Below are 24,525 nucleotides of genomic sequence, written 5' to 3'. Positions count from 1 at the left end.
TGAAGAAGAAGAACTCCTATGGTTACAAAAGTCTAGGCAACAATGGATTGCAGATGGTAATAGGAACACAAAATTCTATCATCTCAATACAATTGTTCGAAGGAACCATAATAAAATTACTAGATTAAAAAAAGAAGTCAATATCTGGATTGAGGATCAGGAAGGTTTGAAGCTTTTGGCCTGTGAGTTCTTCAAGAAGCTTTTCACAGAGGAAAGTTCTAATAGGAGATGGTTATCTTCTCAAGATCTCTGGCCTTATTTAAATACAGAGGAATTGAGAATGCTAGCTAAGACTCCTAATTAGGATGAGATTAAAAGCAATCTGTTTGACATGGGCCCTTATAAAGCTCCTGGTGTTGATGGTTTTCCAGCTATTTTCTTTCAAGCGAATTGGGATAAGATAAAGGATCAAATTTCTAAGCACATAGTTGTTTTGTGGGAGAATCCGGATCTGTTAGCTGGCAAAAAAAATTGATATATTGTTTTTTAAATAAAAAATTACGAATTTATGACAGTTTTGGAAATAATTACACATTTATTGTACAATATCTCGTCCAATTTGGGCGTCACCAATCACGCCAAAATTGGGCGTCACTCAAGAGGCAATCACGCATAATTTAGGCGTCACTCATCCGGTACTGACACGTGTCACATTTTTTTTTCCAAAAAAAAAATCAACAATTTAATCATAAAACTTCTGAAGGCCATAACTTTTGACTCGGGTATCCAAATCAGGTAATTCTTTTTTTGATTCCACATAACTTTTCGAGATCTACGCAATGACATCTCATTTGACATATCTTATTTCTCACAAACACAATTTAAATTTGCAAAAATGATATTATAAGAGCTGTTAAACCCAGAAGCCTCTCAGTTCTGAGTTTGTGATTTAATATTAAAAAATAAATAAAGATTTTATTTGTGATTTAAATTAAAAAAAAAATTTATTTTTATTATAAAAAAAATTTGGTTTTTGAAATTTATGATTAATGCTATAAGCTTCTGGGTTATTATTCGTGGTCTGAAATTAATGATGGCTTATGGATGTTTTTCAAAAATAAAATCCTTCTTCCTTAGAGATTTAGAATATTTATTTAATTATTTTCTTTATTAATACAAATTTTTCAAATTGATTTTTGAGTTTAAATCACAAATCAAATCTTTATTTTGTTTTCCTTTTTAATAATAATTTTTATTTTTATTTTTAATTTAAATCACAAACCAAATCTTTCTTTATTTTTTTATATTAAAGCACAAACCCAGAACTCAGAGGCTTCTGGATTTAATCGTTCTTATAATACTATTCTAGCAAATTGAAATTGTGTTTGTGAGAAATAAAATATGTCAAATGAGATGTCATTGCGTAGATCTTGAAAAGTTATGTGGAATCAAAAAAAGAATTACCTGATTTGGATACCCGAGTCAAAAGTTTTGGCTTCAGAAGTTTTACGATTAAATTGTTAATTTTTCTATTTGAAAAAAAATGTGAGTCAAAAGTTATGCTTTAAAAAAATAAAATATGATGCCATCAAATAAAGATTTTCTCATCAGGAGTCATAACAGAATACAACAATTATAGTGGAAAACTAAAAGTAGGTGTGTAAATAGGCTAGACCGTCCTACAGGGCCCTACGACGTAGCCTATGTTAGGCCAGACTTGACCTATTACAAATAGTAAAATAGAACAGGCTTAGGCTTTTAAAAAAACTTATTTAAAAAATCAGGCTATAGGCTAAAGCCTATAAGCCGGCCTATATCATATTATTTATTTTAAATAAAATTATTGTTTTAATAATTTTGAATAATAAAATAATATTATTTTAGTTATTTTCTTAAGGGTAAAGTGTGTATCATTTTAAAAGATGTGAAATTGTGTCATTTTAAGAGAGAAAAAGAGATAGATAATGATGGAGAGAGAGTTGACAAAAAAAAGTAGACGTGTGGGTCCCACATCTTTGTGAGAGTGAAATGATATAAGTTGTGTCATTTAAAAAGATAAACATTTTTCCCTTTTTTTAATTGTTGTTATAAGCCTAGGCCAAGGCTTTTCTTTTTTAAATATAGATCAGGTCAAACTTGTAATTTGGGGCCTACATAGGCTAACAGGTCAGTCCAGACCCAATGTTTTTTACAAAGTCTAGCCTAACCTAACCTATTTACACCCCTAACTAAAAGTAATGATAGAAAAATTATCTTAATACCAGTATTGAATAACTGCTCTTAGAATGTTATATATTTGAAAGTAAAATAATTGATTTTCTTTATCTACTACCGTTACAAAAAAAAAATAGTTATTATTATCCACAAAATTACTAAAGTGCATTGTATACAATATGTTTCAATACAAATTTGGATGTATAATATGCTTAGATGTCAATAGAAAATTTTATTTTTTTATTGATGCGCAGATGAAAATTTCTGTTAAAACATATCACTACTGAAAAATTCATTTTTGTTGTAAAATATTATAGATGAACTTTCACATAGTTCATAACATTTGACTCTTTGTTTTTCATGATGTTTGATATATTCTATAATCATCACACTAATGGTGTGTTGAATTGTAGAATACATCCAAAGGGTATTGTAAAATTTGTAAAATATTATGGATGACCTTTCAAATAGATTATGGATGACATTTCACATGAATTATGGATGACCTTTCACATGATTCATAACATTTGACACTTTGTTTTTACATGACTTCCATGTTTAAAAATGCATCTAAGATAGGTCCTCATATAGGACTCATTGCTCATACTTATTCTTATTTTATTTTTTCTTTTATTTTTTTTCTACACTTTATTTTCCTTTCTTTCATATTTCACTTTCTCTTATATTCTCCATCAAATTCACAATAATTTTTACTAATATTTATAAATTTTTAAATTTATATAAACTTTTTGTTTTTCAAATAATGAAAATTTTGATAAAAGAAAAAATTTAGCCCACGGGTCAGCCCTAACCCAGTCCGCTAAATTATAGGACTTTGAAGATTAGGGCTAAAAAAGACCCTACCACAAAAAAAACACTAATAGATTAGGGCCAAATATAATGCTTTGCGGGCTGACCCGTGGGCTTTAACTCATTTTGACACCTCTAGATTTCTGGGAAGTGTACAATACAACCTGATTCACGAACTTAAAAACTGAAACGAATGTGGTTTACATGGTCATCCAACAAAATGGTATGATTAAATTCCCTTCAAGTAAAAAGTATTCTATATGCTATATGTCTGTGGATTAATTATATCAGGATTGATGAAAAGAGTTTGGTCCTTGTTCATGGTGATTGTTACCGAGTTGGCTAACCACAGGAATGTCCAAGCTGTTTCCTTCAGATCCAGGTGCCACTTCCCTTACATCAGCTACCCTTGCCTCTGTTGCCTGAATATCACTCCACTCATTGTCTCCAACAGGCTGAATATTCACCTGATTTGTTGATACGTGGACTACGCTCTCTGCAGGGACAGGAACAGTTCTAGAAACACTTAGGCATGCTTTATCCACATTCTCTTCTGTCAAATCCACATGCTTTGTATCTGAGCAAGACTCGGTCTTCTCAACAACTTGAGTTGAATCAATGTGTTCTCTGTTAACAAAAAAAATCATCTAGTATTTCAACTTTTTTTTTTTGTAATAAGTATGTCAACTTTGTTGTTCAACATCTATAACTATCATGTAAAGAACCAAATTAGTGGCTCATGGTCAGAACAGAAAATCAAAATCGACATAGTTAATACTAATTTCACACAAGGTTAAAGAAGATAAGATGCTGAACCTTTGAAGTTGTGCTTTAAGTATGTTCACATATGCAAGAAGCTCCTGCTTCTCGCTTACTGCTGTTGATTCTCTTTGAGCAGAATCCTTTATCCTGGCTTCAGCATTTGCCTCTGCAACCCTAACCTTTTCTTCTGCCCTTACAACAGTTGCTTCTAAGATCACATCATGCTCTCTAGCTCTTGCCAGCTCAGAACGCCACATATTTGCCTCTTGAGTAGCAGCATCTCTCTGCTTCATTAACTGCTCTTTTTCTTTGCTCAAACTTGTAGTCTTTTCTTCATACTCTTTTAGCTACAAAATAAATAAATAAACGTTTCAACAAAATAAACTTGTAAGACAATTTCACTGGAAGTAATATCCATAGTTATATTTGAGGGTGAAATGTTCACATTATTTTACTGAGAATCACACAAATTTCTATCAGCCCAAAAACTACCATAGAAATTTTAAAATGCACCAGCATAATGGCACACCTTTTGTGCAGACAGCTCGAACTGCTTCTCTGTCTCTTTCCTCAAACGCTCAATTTCTGCACAGGCAATTCTCCATTGCTCATCCATAGAATAAGCTGCAGATGCAGCTGCCTCTGCAGCTTCAGCAGTCTCAGATAGTTTCTCTGCTATTTCTTTTATAGTTGAATCACGGGTACGGAGATCTCGAGCTAAATTCTGTAGCTCCTCGTCCTTAACTCGTAGTGTTTCCTGGGGAACAGATGAGCTCCTTCAGAACCAAATCCAAAACAATAAAGAACCATAAAGGAACAAGAGAATAAAACACTCACATACAGACAATCCCTGTCAAATACTTCCTTTCTCTATTTATAACCACCACCCTTATTTTTCTTTGATATCAGTCGCTATTTTTCTTACTGCAAACTATGAGCAGCACAAAAAGGAAGAGATTTACCTTAAGAGTATATATTTTAAAACTTCCTTCAACTGATCTAGCCTAAATAAAGCTTTATGCTAATCTAGGGAATACTAATTACAATTCATTTAATATTTGCCATCTTTATTCTTCTATTCAGGAGGGTTAGAGTGGAACAGAATGAACTTCAAATATAGACGCACTTCAGATGCTTTAAGTTTTCAAACATATAAGGGCACCACATTATGGGACAAGCTTTCCCTTACAGTATAATATCAGAATAAGTAATCTTCTTTCTAACCACCCAAGTTTGCACTAGAGGCAATTTGACTATTGGTATTAATGGCCCTATTTGGTGATCAGTTGAAATTATAGAGTTTAGGTAATGATAACAGAAAAGCGAGAAAGACAGCTAACAACAGTATATTGAATATATGATTGATATTATGTGATATGATACTTTAACTCAATGCTCTATTCATACTAACATTTACGTTGAGTACTACTAGTACAAGCCTAAGTTCACTAATAAGGCTAATAACCTAATATTTTAACATTTTCCCTCAAGCTAAAGCTTACTAAACTTTGAGCTTGTTACAAGAGGCAGAAAACCACAAACAGATAAGCTTTAAGTCAGTCAACACTAGGCTTACTGACTCTGCTAGATTGTAATGGGGTACTATTGAGAGAGAGAGCAACTTCAAAGAGGGTTAGAGCCTATAGATAGTTGGGCATGAGACAGAAATTGCAAGATAAATGCTTCCCTACCTACCATAAGAACCATCTGATGAACCAATGATTGAAAAGTTGGAAGTTATCTAGTGCTATGTTTGATTACATGGCTAGTTTTGAGAGCCTAATCCTTGGGTATGACATTCAGGAAGAGTTTTGGATCTCTGTTAATAAGTTTGTTAATGGGTTACGAGAAGATACCAAGAGAGAGGTGCAACTTCTATCCCCCTCCACACTTCATAAGACCTTTCATAAACCTAGGAAGGTAGAGCAATTTCCTAGGGTACCTGTTCAGAGGGGTTTCTCCACCCTACCTTCTCGCCCTTATCCTTCCCAATATGGAGCTATTCCTCGGCCCACTATTAGCCCCACTTCTAATTCTATGTTTACCAATAGGTCTTCCAAACCTGGTAAGGCATATGCCACTGCTCCTAATTAGTTTGCTTTGTCTAACAGAGCACTTTCATTATCGTGATCCAGGACAAAGGCCGAATCAGTGCCCACATGAGAATCTTGCCTTAACTACAAACTCATCAGGCACCTTTAGAGTCAGATGATGTTGAGGATAAGATAGTAGAGCCTTTAGAGTACTCGTATGATACGGGCGATGAGCAAGTCAGAGCTATCTTGAGATGTATTTAATTCACTCCCACATCTCCACATGCTTGGATGCAAACTAGCATTTTCCACAGTTTGGTGACAAGTAGTAACACAATCAAGATGTGACTCATGGAAAAAAGGGGCTTGGTGGAATGTGCTCATTGGTAAGATTGTTAATTGTTGGAAACACAGAAAAAAAGGCTTTTGCCCAAGGGGAAATGTACTTGTTCATCAACTCGCACCTAAATGAAAGATTATTAGCAATTCAAGTGTGAGAAAAAAAGAGTTCCTACTCTTTTCCAGCAGTTAGATGAGATTGAGGATATTTTGGATGATGAAAATGTCAGCTCTTTGCTCCTCCTTTTCACCACTGCTTTGCAAAGTGGAAGGATAGTACTGCATCAAATGCTAATCGGACCTAGAAGAAGATTTATGATTTCATTTCCTAGGTTCTGCTCTGTTAGATCTTTCTATGCCTAGGTTCCCTAGGTTTGTCAAGGGAGTACAATGTCAAGAGAAATACTCTTAGGTTGTCCTACATCATGGTTAAGTCCATTCGATGTAGATCTCCACGGCATTTTGAGCTCTCCCTAACCCTAATAAGCGGTATGAGTCAAAAATCTGGTTAGGATGAGCCTATTCGGTACAAGTATATAGAGCATATGGCCTAGTTTGGTGATAAGTAGTAACACAATCAAGATGTGACTCTTGAAAATGAGGCTGGGTAGAATGTGCTCTTTGTTAAGATTGTTAACTCACTTGACTGTTCAATATATATACACACACAAAAATAAAAATATTTCTGCCCAAAGGGGAAAGTGTGAGTGGAGTCCTGAATGAGTGAGTAAACAAGTCTCATATTGGAAGACAAAGTAAGAACTTTATAAGTAGAAAGATTCATAGGCTTAATGTTGAAGGTTTTGGGTTAACATAAACTGCCGAGCACAATGGTGTGATTTCTTAGCAAGTCCATTGGATGCATATCTTTTAAATGTTTTGGGCTATCCTTGACCCTAACACGATCAACTGTGAGACACTTTTCTTTTCTTCTTCTCTCTTTTACTTAATTTTCTTAGCAAATGAACATAAATTAGAAGTCTGTAAAGCTCAGTATAGCAAACATACAGCAGATTTAAGGGCAGACTATCTAACCATAAAAGCTAAAGGAAAAATAAATACAATCACAAACATTACTATTTATGCCATTGACAGAAATACTTTATTGTTTAATACATGACACAGATAAAAAATGAGACAGTATCTGCTCCCCATTTCTTCATTACTGGGATTTCATTTATTATTAGGTAACAAAGACTTAATTTTTTTTTTTTGTAATACCAGCATTTGATCCTGCACCATTATGGAATTGTTCTACAACAATTACCACATCGACCAGAAATGCCACCACAAAGAATATCTTTCTTCCCTCTTTTAACCCCCAATCAGTGACAAAATTAACATTTAATTATTGGAAGCAGGGACTAAGTAAAAGTAAGTATTCAAAAAGACCAGCCACCTAACCTATTCAAAAAGGAAGAATATTTATTCTGATACTATAATGTAAAGAAAAGCTAGGCCCATAATGTGGGGCCCTCAAGGAAAGATGGAACATATTTTCATTCATAGTTATCAAATGCGGATTGCGGCATGTCGCGGCCAACCCCAAAAAACGCTATAGCGTTATAGCGGGTTGCGGTTGCGGAAATAGCGGAATAGATATATGACAGAAATAATGACAAAAAGAAACATTTTTCAAAGGCAGAGATAGCAGAAGTGATAGAGAGAGACGCGGATAGACTAAAAAACCCTTAAATTTTTTCTATTACACATTTAAATTTAAGACAAAATTGACATTTTGCCTTATAACAGTAATATGGCCACAAATGCGACCGCAATGGCCGCTATTGCGTTCCGGTGTGGCGCGGCGCGGTTTCTTGCGGCGAGGCACCGCAACGCCCATACGGCGCGGCTCGCGGCGCTATTGCGGCGCAATTAACTACTATGTTTTCATTTAATGATCAAAATAAGGAAAGATGGAATAAAGCAGTGCACCTTCATGATTGTTAAATCATCCATTGGACCATCAGTAGTCTTGTTTGTCATCACTCCCAGAGCATTTCGCAAAGAAATTTGCATTGCTGCTTCAATTTCTTTAGAACATTCCAAAGCAGTTGAATTGGCTGCAGCAACAACCGTTGCAACAGTTCCTAATTTTGTAGAACCATTGCCACTTAAGGAATTTACAGCCTCCTTGTGAGCTTTTAGAACCAACTGAGTTGCACTGATGTCAAATAGTGAAATACATCAGACAAAGAAATAATTAAATCAAATGAAGCAAGAAAATCTGAAATAAGCAGTCTCAAATCATAGAAATTAATCCATTATAGCAGAAAGCAAGAATAGCTTATAGAAAACAATGTTAGAAGAAACATTGAAATTAAAGCTTCACCATCACATGACAATAGTTTTTTATATTTATATCTTTTTCCCTCACAATTTGAAGTGCACAAATTCAAGGGGCAAAGATGGGGGAGCAGGAAGAACATAGTCAAAGACCTAATATTCAAGTATTTTAATCAGAACATCATTGCTCATGAAATGCAGTTTTAGTGATTAGGAAAGTGTACATTCTGCAGATGTTCTTTTGCACACAACAGACTATTCCAAAGAATATAAAATACACTGTTTATAAAAGCCAGGATATTATGAAAGGATGATGCTGCATTAATGGTTCTCGAATAATATTAACAAGGACGCAGGAGCGTCACTTTCAAAAATAAAATTGCAAGCAATCCAGCCAGTAAATAAACTCCACGTTGAAATTAAAATATTTCTAGGTTCAAGCACATTTAAATTTATTCCCTCGCTTGTTTAGACACTCAATAAATAACACACAAGAAGATCGCCAAGTAGCCTTCCTCCTTGCCCAGGGGTCCAACGAATAAATCCTATACATTGAAACTGTTGCCTCCTTTAATTCCATCAAAGAACCAAGAAAATTATACTTCTAATACCTTTTAGCAACCATAAATCATACGATTTTTTCCTTTACTATTATCTTCCTCAAACCTCAAAATCTTTAAAATATTATCTGAGCCATTCTATATATCCAACTCATGTCCTGCATAAATAGGGAAGCAGGCAACTTTCTTCAACTTTACTCTCAATCAGCAGTGGTGTATCTCCATCATAATTTTCCAGAAAGACTTCATTAATCATTATCTTCTCAATTTCAAATCAACCTGGAAATTGAGAAGAACAAACAACTTTCCAATAACTAGGTGTTAATAGAGCCATTCCAGTCTATTAAATAATCCTCTAAAGCTCCACAATTATGCGTGCTACACAAGTTGAAATGGTGAAGAAAGAAAATGAGGAGGAGACACAGACTCAACACAGCAGTTTCTGGACGAGCAAGTCTAACTCTCAGAACAAATAAGATTCTACAAGAATAATAACTTGCTTTCGATTAATTTAGTAAAAGGATCTTACTATGATGTGGACTTGTAAAGAACAAATTTAACCCAAAAGCTTAAGCTGTTGGGTGAGGTTACATTAATGATTTTATATATCTCAACACGACCCCTCACACGAGAGCCCACTAGGTTTGAAGGGTGGACAATGCAACAGGCCCAACCTACCTGTGCTAAGAAATTCCACAAGAGAAAGTGGGGGGCAGCGAGGTTTTGAACCCGGGACACGAGGCTCTAATACCATGTAAAGAACCAATTCAACCTAAAAGCTTAAGCTGTTGGGTGAGGCTACATTAATGGTTTTATATATCTCAACACGCCCCCTCACACGAGAGCCCACTGGGCTTGAAGGGTGGACAATGCACAGGCCCACCTACCTGTGCGAACAAAGAAATTCCACTAGAAAGAAAGTGGGGGGCGGTGAGGATCGAACCCGGGACACGAGGCTCTAATACCATGTAAAGAACCAATTCAACCCAAAAGCTTAAGCTGTTGGGTGAGGTTACATTAATGGTTTTATATATCTCAACAGGACTTATGAGAAGTGTCTAGAGATAAACAACAACATAAGAAATTCACAAGTTTACTTCTTTCTATGATAAAAGACAGGTAGATTCCCAAATTCTTCTACTGGGCTCAACAACACTAATTTGCTCAGTCCCAAATTTACTCTTCCATAGGAAAAAACTTCAAACCAGATACAAATACTTCTCGAAGTATAAAAATGTTACATTTTAGCTGAGTGAAGAAGAGTTACACTTCCAAGTGCCAAACAAAGATTTAAGAAGAAAGGATCACCCCTTAAACCATCAGCACCTCTTCAGCAAAGAGTTGATGAGCACTCATTTCTTATGCAATCTCACACCTGGCCACCAACTTTTTTCTTAAGTAAAACTTACATGCTCTACAACAGAGATATGGCAGTATCCTTTTATGGTCTGAATCATATGACTAACAATTCATGAATCTTCGAAACACCTCTTCTATAAAATTTGTAATCTCCAAATTCCAATCAATCTAAATTACAACTATTAATCTAGAAGTTGAATTGGTATGGCATGTAATATTACACTCACAAGCAACACCACTTCAAAAATATATGGAAGTTTCTAAATATGAAAGAAAATTATCATACGCTATAATATATTGCAAAACTATATAACTAGTAAGAAAATATATCATTTGCGAAAAATTGCATCAAGAGAGAGGGAGAAAGGGAGAAAGGGAGAAGAAAGGGGGTGTGGGACTAGACTAGAAAACATACTGTAAAGTTGACACCCAAGCCCTAGCTGCACCAGGAGTCTCTGCACAGAGGAAGTAATCCTTTTTCTGAGGTGTCCCAATATCTTAAGAAAACAGTTAAGAAGGGCACAAGTAGAGAGATTTTCATTCAATTGTTAGTAACTGACTAACTGATGATTGTTAAGTGCGAAAACAGATAACAATATCAAAAGGATACAAAAGCAGCATCCATCGTATTTTGGTAGTCCACTAAAACACAGAAATGTAGGAGCACCATGTCAATGAGCATACAAAATAAACTTCACCCGGCAGAATTTTGAAACTGGAAATTGTTCAAGACAGGATCATTCTTACTTGAAGTTCACAGGAGATATAGTAATCGTGCTATTTGCATCAAATATAATCGTTCCCTTAACAGCTGGTTCATTTCTTCTAGTCCTATTGCAAAGAGAACATAAAAGTTTAGTAATCAGTGTTTCAAAACATAAATACAACAAACAATAAGGAACAACACTTATAAACCTACTTGTATTCCATTCGCCCTGTTGTTGGATCCAAGATTACCCATCGCTCGTTCCACTTTCTTAGCTGCAAACACAAAAATAATTGGCACGAGCTAGCTAACAAGTCAAACAGATACATCACGGCATTTTCTAAAAGCATCAGGATTCAAGACACTACTGTATAGAAAAATAACAATGATTATTCAAAGGACTACAAAACCCAAAACATAACGGAATTGTAAAATGATCACTACTATCTCCATGCAATAAAAATAGGAACTTGGAGCTAAATTTGCAAATATCAACAAAATCCCACAAATGGGTCAGTAATGAAACTGCATATACATACACCCAATTGATCAAAAATCAATATTAACATATACCCAGAAACTAAAAAGTTAAAAGTAGGATCAAATTACTGTTTCAGATCGCTTGAGAAGTGGTCCTTGTAACAATTTTCTACCAGAACCAGAAGATAGCTGCCGCTTGATCCTATCCAAGCTATTCTCTGTATCCGCAGCAACTACCTGTAATATTCCGATCACCTCAAAAACACACACACACACACATATATATATATAGAGAGAGAGAGATATACCAGAGAAGAACCGTTGGAAGCCATGGGCGTGTAGATCAAGAATTGTCGGAAACTTCCTGAAACAGAAGGGTTTTGGGCTATATTTCTCAAGATTATTTATCTAATTATTTAATATTGTTGAGTGCAGAAGAATAAAGAGAAGTGTAAATAAAAGCAAAATTGTAAGGGAAAAGACTGGTAGGTATTTTTTTTTTCTTTTGGTACCTTGAATGGACTTGCAGTTAGTTGCAGGGGATTGATGCCAGGGTGGGAGTTAACGAATTATTTCAAAAGAAGAAATGAATTACATTTGTATATAGTATTTATTTTTTGGGTAAAGAATTTCTCCACTTTATATAGATAAGTTATCTCCGGTGAACCTAAAACGACATCATTTTGGGACAGAAATCAAGGTGTCTTTTGTAATTCTAATATATTACAAGGTTATATTAGTCTTTATCATTATAATTTTTTAGGGAACAGATCCACTTACCACCAAAAAAGTTTACCACTCTTATAATCAATTTAATCACCGTTGATTTCCGTTAATCTAACGGTTATAATTTATTGGAAATTAATAACGTTTATTGTGTCACACTTATTAATTAATTATCAATTCTCAATAGATTATAACCGTTAGATTGACGGAAATCAACGGTGATTAAATTGGTTGTAAGAGTGGTAAACTTTTTTTTTGGTAAGTATATCCTGCCCCAATTTTTTAATCTTATAACCTCAAAACGATGACATTTTGAGCTTACAGTAAATAACTTTATCTACAGTGACCGGAGAAATACTTTTCTCATTATTTTTTATGGTCTTATTTTACTATACAAACTTAATTATTGGACTAAAATTTAAGAAAAAAGAGAATGTAACCGAGATTAAAATCTAGGGAAAAAAGTATCTAATGTTACTTTAGACATCTTTGTCTAATGTTCATCAAAACGACGTCGTTTTGGGGTTGAAAAATTAAAAAAATTAGAATGATAAAGACTATTATAACCCTGAAATAAATTAATATTACAAAAACACCATGATTTCTGTCCCAAAACGACGTCGTTTCGGTGAACATTAGATAAAGTTATCTAAAGTAACTTTAGAAAACACAAACCCTAAAATTTAACAATTTGGACTTTGTATTTGATATATATGATAACAAGTGGTGTTGGTGTTACGAAACATCCCATGTCCAAGCCCAAATGTAACCCAAAATGTGCAGCATACTTAGATCGGTACATTTAACTAAGGTAACCCATATATGTGTCCAGTGGGTTGTAGTTATCGTATGGAATAGTTATTTTAATTGTAATAGCAAACAATTTATATTTCTACATTTTTTAATAGAGGTTTAAATAGGAACGAAAGAGAAATGAAAAAGGCATATGATACAGTTGCAACAACTTCTCTCTCCTTTATCTTTTTTTCCTCTCTGATCTTTACTCTTAACATTTGGTGCTTCCATTGCACTCTTACCCTCACATACAATGGCTGAGAATACTGTCTCAAAGATGTTTCGAATAGAGTTGATTCACTTCAGCAAGAACTAAATCACAAACTTTATGCATTACACCAATGATTAGACGTTGCAGAATTGTTATGTGAGCGACAATACTTGAGTCTTCAGGAATTGCAAACCAATTTACAAAATCCAATTCTCTTTTACATCAGGATCTTGCACGCCCTATTACACTCTAGCAACAACATTCATCGTCAAACACCAGCAACTCCAATATGGGTATTCTTGGTGCTGGTCTGAGTGACAATATCATTCAATCTGGATCCAATACTAACAGAGCTCGCACTGTTATGCTCGATTTTCCCAAGTTCTCTTCAGGCGACCCTACTTCGTGAATAGCAACAGCTGTCAGGTATTTTCAATTTTACAACATTCCTGCTCATGAACGCGTGTTATTAGCTACAATTAATTTGGTCGATCCTGCTGCTTACTGGTTTAATGGTTCTTTTCAAGATGCTTGTTTACATGATTGGGATGCTTTTTGTGTGGCCTTACAATATCATTTTGGAGTTTGAAGATCCAGTAGGAGCCTTATTAAAAATCCAACAATTTGGATTTGTTACTGAATACCAGGCAACGTTTAAAAGATTGTGAGCAAAGTCCCTGCAGTTTCTAATCCCATGTTACAGAGCTTTTTCATATCGAGTTTAAAACCTAAGATCCGACATTTAGTACTCACACACAGACCTTAAGACTTTCATGAAGCCTATGCCTTAGCCAAAGTGTATGAAGACCTTCTTACTGATGAGAAACCTCAAAAAACATGGTACTCAGCCAACCATTTATCTGCCACAAACCATTCACCACCAGTACCTGCAAATCCAACTCCACAATCAAAACTAGACCATGCAAATCCTATACCAGCCATTCCTATTCGTCGACTAACCCAGGCAGAAATGCAAGCCAGAAAGGAAAAGAATCTATGTTACAAATGTGATGAAAAATTCGTCATGGGTCACAAATGCAAGGGGAGAGCAACCTTGCTCTACTTGGAAGGGGTGGAGGATGACCCTGACAGGGCTTTATTATTGGAAGAACCTCCACCGGAATCTGAGGTGTTGCCTAAGATCAGTTTTAACGCCTTATTTGGCATTCATTCCTCGGTTTTTTTCGCTTACAGGGGTTTATTGTTGGTCATGTAGTATAAATACTGGTGGATGAGGGAAGTACCCACAATTTCATTACACCGCGGATGCCCCAATTTCTTAATCTGTTGTTAGTGTCAACTAATCCCTTTAAGGTACATGTTGGAAATGGTGATTCACTCATATCTTCTACAATATGTCATAATACTCTTTTATTGATCCAATCTCATTCTTTCAACGTTGATTTATTTGTATTGGAATTAAAAGGGGCCGATATTATTCTTGGTGTACAATGGTTATCCACTTTAGGCCCTATTCTCACTGATTACAAAGATCTCACAATGTCTTTTGATTATAAAGGTACCAAAGTATTGTTACATGGAGAGCACTTACTTCAGGCCAATCCTATTTCCACATCCCAACTGTAGAAATTGGTGACCCAAGATTTAGAGTAGGCTTGCTTGATGTGCTTTACTAATCAACCTTCGAAAATTAGAGGAACAGAAACTACCATACAATCTCCAGCAGTACTGCAACTCTTGGATACCTTCTAGGATGTATTTGTTCAGCCCACTACTCTTCCCCCAACCAAACACAATGATCACCACATTCTACTCTACCCGAATTCAAAATCGGTGTAAGTCAGACCATACCGTTACCCACATTTCCAAAAGAATAAGATAGAAAAATTGGTAGATGAAATGCTACAAAATACTCAAATTCACCACAGCCAATCCTCTTTTAGCTACCCAGTTTTATTAGTGAAAAAAAAAGATGGCACCTGTGTTTCTCTGTTGATTACAGAGCCCTTAATGCCATTATTGTTCTAGATAAATTCCCCATACCCACAATTGACGAGTTACTTGATGAATTACATGGAGCCACTATTTTCTCTAAGATGGACTTCCGTTCAGGGTATCATCATATCAAAATGGCACCGGATGACATCCACAAAACAACATTTCGCACCCACCAGAGCAACTATGAGTTTTTAGTTATGCCATTTGGTCTCTTTAATGCACCATCTACGTTTCAAGCGACCATGAATGAGGTTTTTTCTCCCTTTCTTCGTCGCTTTGTGGTGATCTTTTTTGATGATATATTAGTCTACAGCTCTACTTTACAATACCATATTAACCATTTATATGTTGTCTTGTCCACCTTGAGGAGACATTCTTTATATGACAAATTATCCAAGTGTCACTTTGAACAATAGACAATTCACTTTTTGGGCCAACTGATATCTAGGAAAGGTGTGTCACCAGATCCCTAGAAACTCTAAATACCTACTTCAGTGACTCAAGTGCGCACTTTCCTAGGATTGTCTGGATACTACTATTGGTTTATAAAAAGACTATGCAGCCATTACTCGCCCTTTAACAAATCTGCTCACTAAGCATGGGTTCAAATGGTCCCAAGATGCAGAAGATGCCTTAAATAAATTAAAGATTTTTCTTACTGAGGCCCCATTATTATCCTTGCCTAATTTTAATGAGCCATTCATAATAGAAACAGACGCATCAGGCGTTGGTATATGGGTTATTTTACTGCAAAAAAAGCCACCCAATTGCCTTCTATAGCAGGAAACTCTCTCCTACGATGAGAGGCAAGTCAACTTACGTTAGAGAGATGTTTGCCATCACCTCTATCGTTGCCAAATGGCGGCAATACTTACTAGGAGTGCCTTTCACCATTTACACTGATCATAAAAGTCGGCACAACCTAATGAATTAGGTTGTCCTGACACTAGAGCAACAACAATTCCTATCTAAACTACTGGGCTTCAACTATACAGTCGTCCACAAATCTGGAAAAGCCAACAAAGTAGCAGATGCCCTCTCTAGACATCCTGAGATCACTCCAGAAGAGGATCCACCTCTGCTTGCAACATTTACAGGCCCATTAAGTGATTACAGATCCTTATTACAGACTGAGTTGAAAAATGACCCCTGAGCTACAACAATTATACAAGCACTAAGTTTTAATCCAGCTTCTCATCCTCATTGGCGCATTAAGGATCAGCTGCTATTTTACCGCCACAGAGTATTCCTACCTGCAAATTCTGAGCTCATTCCTCATTTACTCCGAGATCTGCATTCTTCGGTACAAGGTGGCCATTCTGGAATACGTGGGACATTGTTACGTATCAATTAAAATTTCACTTGGAAAAAAATCAAAGAAGATGTCACATAATTTGTACAAAATTGTGAAATATGTCGGAAGATCAAACCTCCTAATCCCTCCCTTTTTAGTTTATTAAAACCAATAGCTCTATTAGAAGAAACTTGGACTGACTTAGCCATGGATTTTATAACCCACCTACCTCTGTCTTCTAGTTTCACAGCAATTTTGGTGGTCGTAGACTATTTTTCCAAAGGCACCCATTTTTCCCCTTTACCAACTCAGTACACGGCAAGTAAAGTTGCCCTTGTTTTTTGGCATAATGTTGGTAAACTCCCTGGTATGCCACAATCTATCGTCTCTGACTGTGATCCTCTGTTTTTTAGCAATTTTTGGAGAACTCTTTTTCACCTTCAAGGTACAAGTTTGAAATTTAGTTCCTCATATCACCCTCAAACGGATGAAGTAACATAACGCTTAAATAGAAGCTTATAACTTTACCTTTGTGCTTATGCACATGATTTTTCCTCAGCCTGGTCAAAACAGCTCCCATGTGCAAAATACCATTATAATACCTCACCCATAGTTTTACTGGGATGTCTCCTTACCAAATCATTTTCGGCAAACTTCCTCCAAATATGTTGGCTTATACTTGGGTCCTCTTTAAATGAAGTTGTTGATGCAGAACTTACTTCACGGGCAACCATTCTCACCAAGGTAAAAACAAATTTGCTCAGGGTTCAGCAACACATGAAAACTATAGCAGATAAGAAAAGAAAAGATCAATCCTTTAGTGTCGAAGACAAGGTTATCGATAGGTCTCAGTGCACAGACGCTCTTCCCACAAGCTTAGTCTTCCCACAACCCTAGATCTACCGCCAGGTTCGCGTATTCATCCCATTTTCCATGTAGCACTGCTACTACCTTCAGATCTAACCAAACCCATACAGTGCATTTTTTTCCCTCTTTTTCTACGGAGTTTCCACCAGTTCATACACCATTTGCAGCCATTGCTTCTAGAATGATATAGCGCAATAATACCTAAGTTCCAAAGTACTCATACAGTGGGAAGTCTCCGTTCAGAGGACTCCACTTGGGAAGATTAGGCAGAATTTCGGGAGGGAGGTTTACCCATACCAGGATTACCAGAGTTACTGAACTCAGAGAACCAAACCCCAAAACCGCATTTTTCTAACTCCTTACCCATGGAAAATGTAACACCCCGTGTATACCCGAAATATTAACATTACATCGTATTAAGCGGTGCTTAATTAAAAATGCGGAATATTCTTTTTCTTTTCAATTATGACGTCATTATCAATTACCAACTGGATTACTTAATCAATTTCATAAAATAACGCCTGTATGTAAATTGCACTAAGACATCTACTGAAATACCTCAATATATAGATAAAGTGTGTATCTAAATCACGGCATTACATCAAGTAATCCGGACAATATCCTGGTACATTATTACAACTCCAAAAGACTCAAGACATAACCAAGACATAATAATACTATGTGTCATGGACAATCCCCATGCTCACCAAATAAACATAGTAACAACAAGTCTCAACATAAAACTCCATAAACATAAACTGAAGCTATAAGCATAAGCAGCATGCAAATCCAGCATCCAAACATGGCAGCATAATATAACAGCAATCTAACTCAGCTCCGGCCTCCTGCCGCCTGAGGTCTCAACATTACCTGATCCTGAAATAAGCATTCCCCAAACGTGGGGTGAGATCTCTAAACTAGAAATCTCAGTAAGACAAGGGGTCCTCAAGGATCTTCCACCCCAAGCTCACTTACATGTGCAATATAAGTTCAAAAAGCATTTATATCATTATCAGTTCCAAAACTATGTAGTGCAACAGATATCTATGGCATGTGTGTAATCACTATCTACTGGCCAGAGAAATGTAGGAATACGTCTATTCCCTACATGTAGTACAAGGAACACCGCTTGCACCTCACCCACAGCCTCACCCTCTTGTATGTTCTACATACTCAGGCTTACCGTATAGGTGGAACACCTCCATGCATATCAACAAGACACTAACATATAATAGCTCAACAGCATTTTCAAAACATCAAAAGCATGTAGCACAGCATGCATATACCATATCCCCATGGGACATAGTGGAACCACAACATGGCTAAACCGAGGACACGAAAGCTTACCTCTAAGCTAGCTATCCAATGCCACAAGCTCAAAGTCCAATCACAGCAGATCACAATCTGATATGGACCAAATATAAATCAATAAACATGTACCACATGCATACAAATTAAAGACAACGTCTTTTCATTACGTTTTCAAGTCTTAAAGCTTCTAACAAAGCCACAAGCACTAAATCCCATGATTCTGGCTTAATCCATTAAAAACAGAAGTTCAACTTCATCAATCTAGGGTCTACAAACCCCCAATAGCCTACTGTATGCACATCACAGCTACTATTCTGCGAAATCCCAGAATATCCGGATATCTCATTGTCCATATCCGGATATGCATATCCGGATATACAGATTCACATATCCGGATATCCAATATCCGAATATCCCAAAACCACGTATCCGGATATCAGTTCGACAGATATCCGGATATCAGTTCGACAGATATCCGGATATCTCACGACAGAATGCAGTTTCTGCATTTTCGTGAAGATATCCCTCAAAGGTTCCCTTTTTACCGATTTTAAACACCTAATCATGCATTTCTAGATGTGTTAAGCCTTACCCAACAACAAGTTATCATCTTTTAACCTTAACATGCATCAAGCTTTCATTTTTAAGCCTTAAAACTCAAGTTAAAGGTTGATATACATACCAAAGCTCAAAAACAGCAAAGGGAGATGCTCTTGGAGCTCACAACCAGACTCAAGCTACTGCCACAAGAGGATGCACGAAAATGAACACAAGATGACTCTTTTACTCAACAAGAAGACACCTTGAAGCATCAAAATGCCAACAAAAGGTCACACCCCTCAAGAACAGCAAACACAGCTCTTCAAACTCCCTCACACAGGTTCTCTAACTCAGAAACACCACCCCAGTGTAGTCCCAAGGCCAACCCTCACCCTCACCAAGTGTTTAAATGGGAGAACAAGCCTCAAAGGTGGAAGCTTGCTCAAGAAATGGAAGGGAAGGCAATGGAACAGTGTATAAGGTGCAAGTCAGCCACCAAGTCACGTAGACAAATCTGAGTGCCTAGGGTTGTGAGCCCTTAAATGAGTATTTATAGCCCAAACACACTTAAATGCACAGTATTAACTTTAATTTCTACGCTTAGCATTTTAATCCCAAACTTTGGTTTCTGAAACTACATAATTTTCTAAGAATTATCATATTTTTCTTATAATTTTCTGAGCAACTTTCCGGTACGCGCTTTTCAGAGCCAGTACCGGTTTCTAGCACCAGTTCTCATTATTTGGGCTTGAAACTCGTTTTACAAGTCCTACATATTATTCTAGTAATTATCATGCACTTACATTAATTTTCCGGGATACTTTTTCGGTACACATTTATACCGACTAGCAGAACCGGTATCTGCACTTTTCTCCCGAAAAGCGACTTTCAGCATTCTTAATCACTTATTATGATTATTAAGCCTCATAAATAATTATTAGGGTCAATTATGGAATCATTTCTTATTTTTGCATAATTAATTAATTAAATACCTTAATTAACGGTGCGGGTTCTTACAGAAAACAAGATGGTAGCCCCTCAGGAAGAACATGCAAGGCACGATCCAGGTCTAGACACTCCAACAAGGGAGACCAACACTTAGATCTCAGAGTCATAAGTCAAAGGGAAACAAGAAGCCCCTTCTCGTATGTCGGACTCCTTAAAGGAAGACATATCTACCATTGTTCCTTGTCCACTACCCAATGTGATCCAATGGCTTATGCAAGTGATATTTTTGAGCACCTTGAGGACGAGGCAGATTTTCAACAACCGGGGGATGTTACGAAACGTCTCGTGTCCAGGCCCAAACGTAGCCCAAAACGTCCAGCATACTTAGACCAGTACATTTAACTAAGGTAGCCCATATATGTGTCCAGTGGGTTGTAGTTATCGTATAAAATAGTTATTTTAATTGTAATAGCAAACAATTCCTATTTTTGCATTTTAATTGAGGTTTAAATAGGAATGAAAGAGAAATTAAAAAGGCATCTGATACAGTTGCAATAACTTCTCTCTCATCTTTTCCTCTCTCTTTTATCTCTTCTTCCTCTCTGATCTTTACTCTTAACAGTTAAACAATATATAGAAGGATATGTTTAACGTATCACTTAATATGCAAAACAATCCTCAGATACTTTTTTAAAAGGAAAATGCTTATTAGCAGTTTAATTTTCCATCGTTTTTATACTTTTATTATGCCACATTTTTAAAAAAATTTACCTATATGGTATAGTGTAGGAATTAAATCTCGAAATGCCATATTTAAGTTTCATTTTTGAAATTAATGGAATCCCTTTTGTCACTTGCTATGATTCACTAACACTTCAAAAAACATGATGTGTCGTGTCTGACACTTCTCGACACTATCTAACACTCCGACACGCATTGTAGAGACTCAAAAAGGGGCTCAAAAGTTGCATTGCATTACATTTTTAGTTTCAACTTTTAGATTCGTTGGATTATGATTACCTGGTTGCATTGGTGAAGACAACTATTTGAATATAGCCTATGACAATTGTACATGGGTGGTGGACTCAGGAGAATCCTTCCATGTTACTCCCCATATGGATTTCTTCTTATCATATCAAGATAGCGACTTTGGTATAGTGAAGATGGGTAACCAGGTTACTAGCAAGATAATCGGAGTTGGAGAAGTCACGATGATGACAGACATAGCTGAAGTCTGGTTCTTAAGGAGGTTAGACACATTTATAATATGCGACTCAATCTCATCTCGGCAAGTAAGCTCGATGAAGTCGGGCTGGTGAACTACTTTAAAGAAGGAAGATGGAAACTCGCAAAGGTAGCTTGGTGGTAGCCCGAGGTAAAAAGGAAGGATCTAACTAAGTTATGCAAGGGAAGATCGGCAATGCAAAGTGTTGGGTGGTTTTCTGTTGTGGAAAAATATATATTCTGATGGAGGACGTTCCTCGATTCTAAATTAGCAAGAGAAAATAGATTTGTTCCCTTACTTCCAACCCAAGTGCGCAAGTGCACGCATCAAGTAATAATGGGTGTATTAATGCCCAGATTATCGTTCCCAAGAGGATAGAACTCTAAATAATGCCTTAAACTATTTTATAAAGAATGAAAATGAGAAGAAAAGTTAGTGATTGAACTGTCTAGTCAAACGTTCCCTACTGTCTCGAAAACGTTCCTCAAGAACAGTAAGTTCAATCTGATGGCAAACAACTCCTCGCATCGTTATATATGTGATCCTTCTTGATGAGAGAAGGCACGGTAATAGTCATTGAAGATTGATAGATACAAGATTGAATAGATGAAAAAAATAACATAGTAATAACTATACTCAAGAGACAACAAGGTGAATGGTTTTAAAACAGTTTTAACACAAGGAATGAATTTACTGCTCCATTCTTAAATAGTTATTTTCTCTGCTCAAGACTTAGCACTTTTTGGCTTTGTCCCAGTTTCTTAATTGCCAACTCTGATTCCTCAGCTCATGGACTAGATGGCTCACAAGTTTCCATATTCATATGGCTCCCTTGACTCCAACAGATACGTGGAACAGAACCTTAAAATGGACGAAGTGACCCCTTATTCCTAAGGTAACCAATAGTGTCGTTGCCAAAATACTACCTTCCCCCACTGGCTAAGCTGTCTGAAATCCCTTCTTTAAGGAAGTTCCTTTCTCAGTATGTGTTCAATTTTCATTGATACACAATGAAAATAGCTTACTTAGCCAGAGAAATACAAAAAGCTTCAGTACAAGAGTTTTGAAAATAATTCTTTAAGAGTTTTGCAGCTTATCCGTTCCACAGATACTTCAGCCCATGGCTGTTACTTTAAACATAATTATTCTAAACTGAAGTCCCATAGACCCGAGATTCAGCTTAGAGATAACGAGTGGAAAGGAAAAAAGAAACACTTATATTGAAATGAAACAAGAAAGATTACAACAAAATATAAAGTGGAGAAGATGGTTGATGCTCGTGAGGAGTCTCAAGTTAATGTTACAGAATAAAAGAGAAGTGTTGTCAATTAACTATAGCTACAACTATACAAAATTAAACTACAAACTAACTAAATAATACTAAGTGATCTCTTCTTAAGGAATTTGATCCCTTAGGAATTCGATGATGTCTTCGTGTTTGGGACGTCCTATTTATAGGCAGAAGAGTGAGTGACAATCTTATAAAACTCCTTAGAGTTAGTTTCTTGATTGTATGGACGGGGCGGTGGCAACAGTGTTTGGAAGATTGCAACTTGCTGGATGGGACAATTATTGTTGAGTTTTGACGTTTTCTTGCAGTCCCCCATGTCTTGCTTTCTTCTCAGTCAATGAGAACTCTTTATTCCCTGTTGTACACGTTTCTTTGCGCTTAATTGATGCATCGCCTCTGCTTTATAGAGACTTTGTTTCTACGTTTCCTGCAAAGTGACCAGAAGCATTAAATGAGTGGAGCAGGTGCAATAAATTCTCTCAATTCGTTCCCCTTTTAATATGTTTTCCAAAGGATTACGTCATCATCCATTCTCCCACTGTATTTTTGTCACAAAGATGTAAAACAAGTGATTTTCATGCTGAAGTTGCTCATCATATGAGGGAACATATGGTATTTTGCCATCAAAATGGACTTAGATGGGAACAAATTTACGTCCCATCAAACACCCCAAAACTAAACTGTTGGTTGTCCTCAAACAACTCAGAAATAGTGGATTAGACTGCTCAATTTCAAAGAATAGCTCAACAGAAAAAAAAACTTGAGCCAATGAGCAATCATAATCTTTTCAAAAAATGAACTACTTTCCATAGGTAACAAGTAAAAAGAATTTGTTCCAAGGTAAGTGAAGGTTGCTGATCTTCTGTCTCACTATCACTCAGGGCTTGGTGTTTTCCCTATCCATTCCTGGATGTGATTCTTCAGAACTTGTTTTTCTGTTGCTTTCCTATGAAGTGCAGATGTCTTCCCTTCCAAGGATCTTTTGAGAGGAAGGTTTGTGGAGGTGTGGAAGAATGGCGGTCATAATCATGGGGCCAAGGAACGTTCATTTTTACGCTTTTGAACTGGACTTTTCCTGTTTGAGGGAACACCTTGTCTTTTTATACCTTTTCTCCCCTTGAAGGAAGGTTTCTGGTATCTTCTTCTGAATTCTTTTGAATGGTTGTTCTTCTTTTCTTTGTTTTCCTTCTTCTGTCCTTTTTGCTCATTTTGGATCTGTTCCTTGCCCTTTTTGGTTGACCTGGTTATGTGTTGATAATTATGGATGGAATGGAAGTGTTTGTTTGAATGAAAATGAGTGAATGTTTGGTTGGTTGATCCTTGTTAGTGAAATCCATTTGTTCTTCAGCAGTGCTTACAGCATCAAGAAAAGTTTAGAAGTTTCGTTGTGGTTACACCTCAGGAACGCTCTCATGAGTAAGTGTTTGGCCTTTTTTCGTTCCTTACCAGCTCAAGTTCACACAGATCAGCATCCCTAAAAAATCTGAAGATTAAATTCTCTTTATTTTTCCTATTTCAAGTACTCAAAGAAAGAATAAGAATGATTAATCATTGACTTTGTGTTTCATGTCATTGGCTATTCAAAATTGTATAGCCATAATACTATAACTGAAATGTATGTACCAAGCAGTTTGAACAAAAAGATTTTTCATTTCAAAAAGAGAATATTTACAAGGGAATGGAAAGGAAAATAAATACACAATACTGAAAATAAATTAAAACTTAACAATTAGGAGGGTTTTCTCCTTTTCACTGGGGACGTCTCTTGTCTAAGGTGGTATCCTTCTGAGCACCCTCAGCTTCTTTAGCTTCATCAACTTTCTCTTGCGTAAGTGGTCTCCTTCTGAGCTGATCTCTCAGTCTTCTTAC

At 36.3% G+C, this 24,525-nt stretch overlaps 1 protein-coding gene across 1 annotated transcript; it reads right to left on the bottom strand.

The window, feature by feature from the left end:
- Positions 1–3,048: 3,048 nt before the first annotated feature.
- Positions 3,049–12,036, bottom strand: LOC133306074 (uncharacterized). The gene is made up of 11 exons (XM_061506352.1): positions 12,002–12,036; positions 11,798–11,853; positions 11,619–11,726; positions 11,223–11,284; positions 11,051–11,134; positions 10,914–10,945; positions 10,719–10,800; positions 8,034–8,262; positions 4,256–4,483; positions 3,781–4,073; positions 3,049–3,591 (listed from the first exon to the last, which is right to left on the bottom strand). Exons 2-11 carry the CDS (start codon positions 11,819–11,821, stop codon positions 3,252–3,254), a joined length of 1,482 nt encoding a protein of 493 aa, XP_061362336.1. The 5' UTR covers positions 11,822–11,853; positions 12,002–12,036; the 3' UTR covers positions 3,049–3,251.
- Positions 12,037–24,525: the final 12,489 nt, after the last annotated feature.

This window comes from Gastrolobium bilobum, unplaced genomic scaffold (assembly GCF_033153095.1).
Source record: "Gastrolobium bilobum isolate Gb01-03AN ecotype WA unplaced genomic scaffold, APGP_CSIRO_Gbil_v1 utg2037, whole genome shotgun sequence".
Taxonomy (NCBI): Eukaryota; Viridiplantae; Streptophyta; class Magnoliopsida; order Fabales; family Fabaceae; genus Gastrolobium; species Gastrolobium bilobum.
The sequence above is the reverse complement of the archived record's forward strand: the minus strand, read 5'-3'. Positions and strand labels throughout refer to the sequence as shown.

Coding starts and splice junctions, on each gene's coding strand:
- LOC133306074 (XM_061506352.1), bottom strand. CDS start 11,821: ATGGCTTCCAACGGTTCTTCTCTG. Junction 11,727..11,797: donor CTTCCAACGGTTCTTCTCTG/GTATATCTCTCT, acceptor GGAATATTACAG/GTAGTTGCTGCGGATACAGA. Junction 10,946..11,050: donor ATATCTCCTGTGAACTTCAA/GTAAGAATGATC, acceptor TCTGTGTTTTAG/TGGACTACCAAAATACGATG.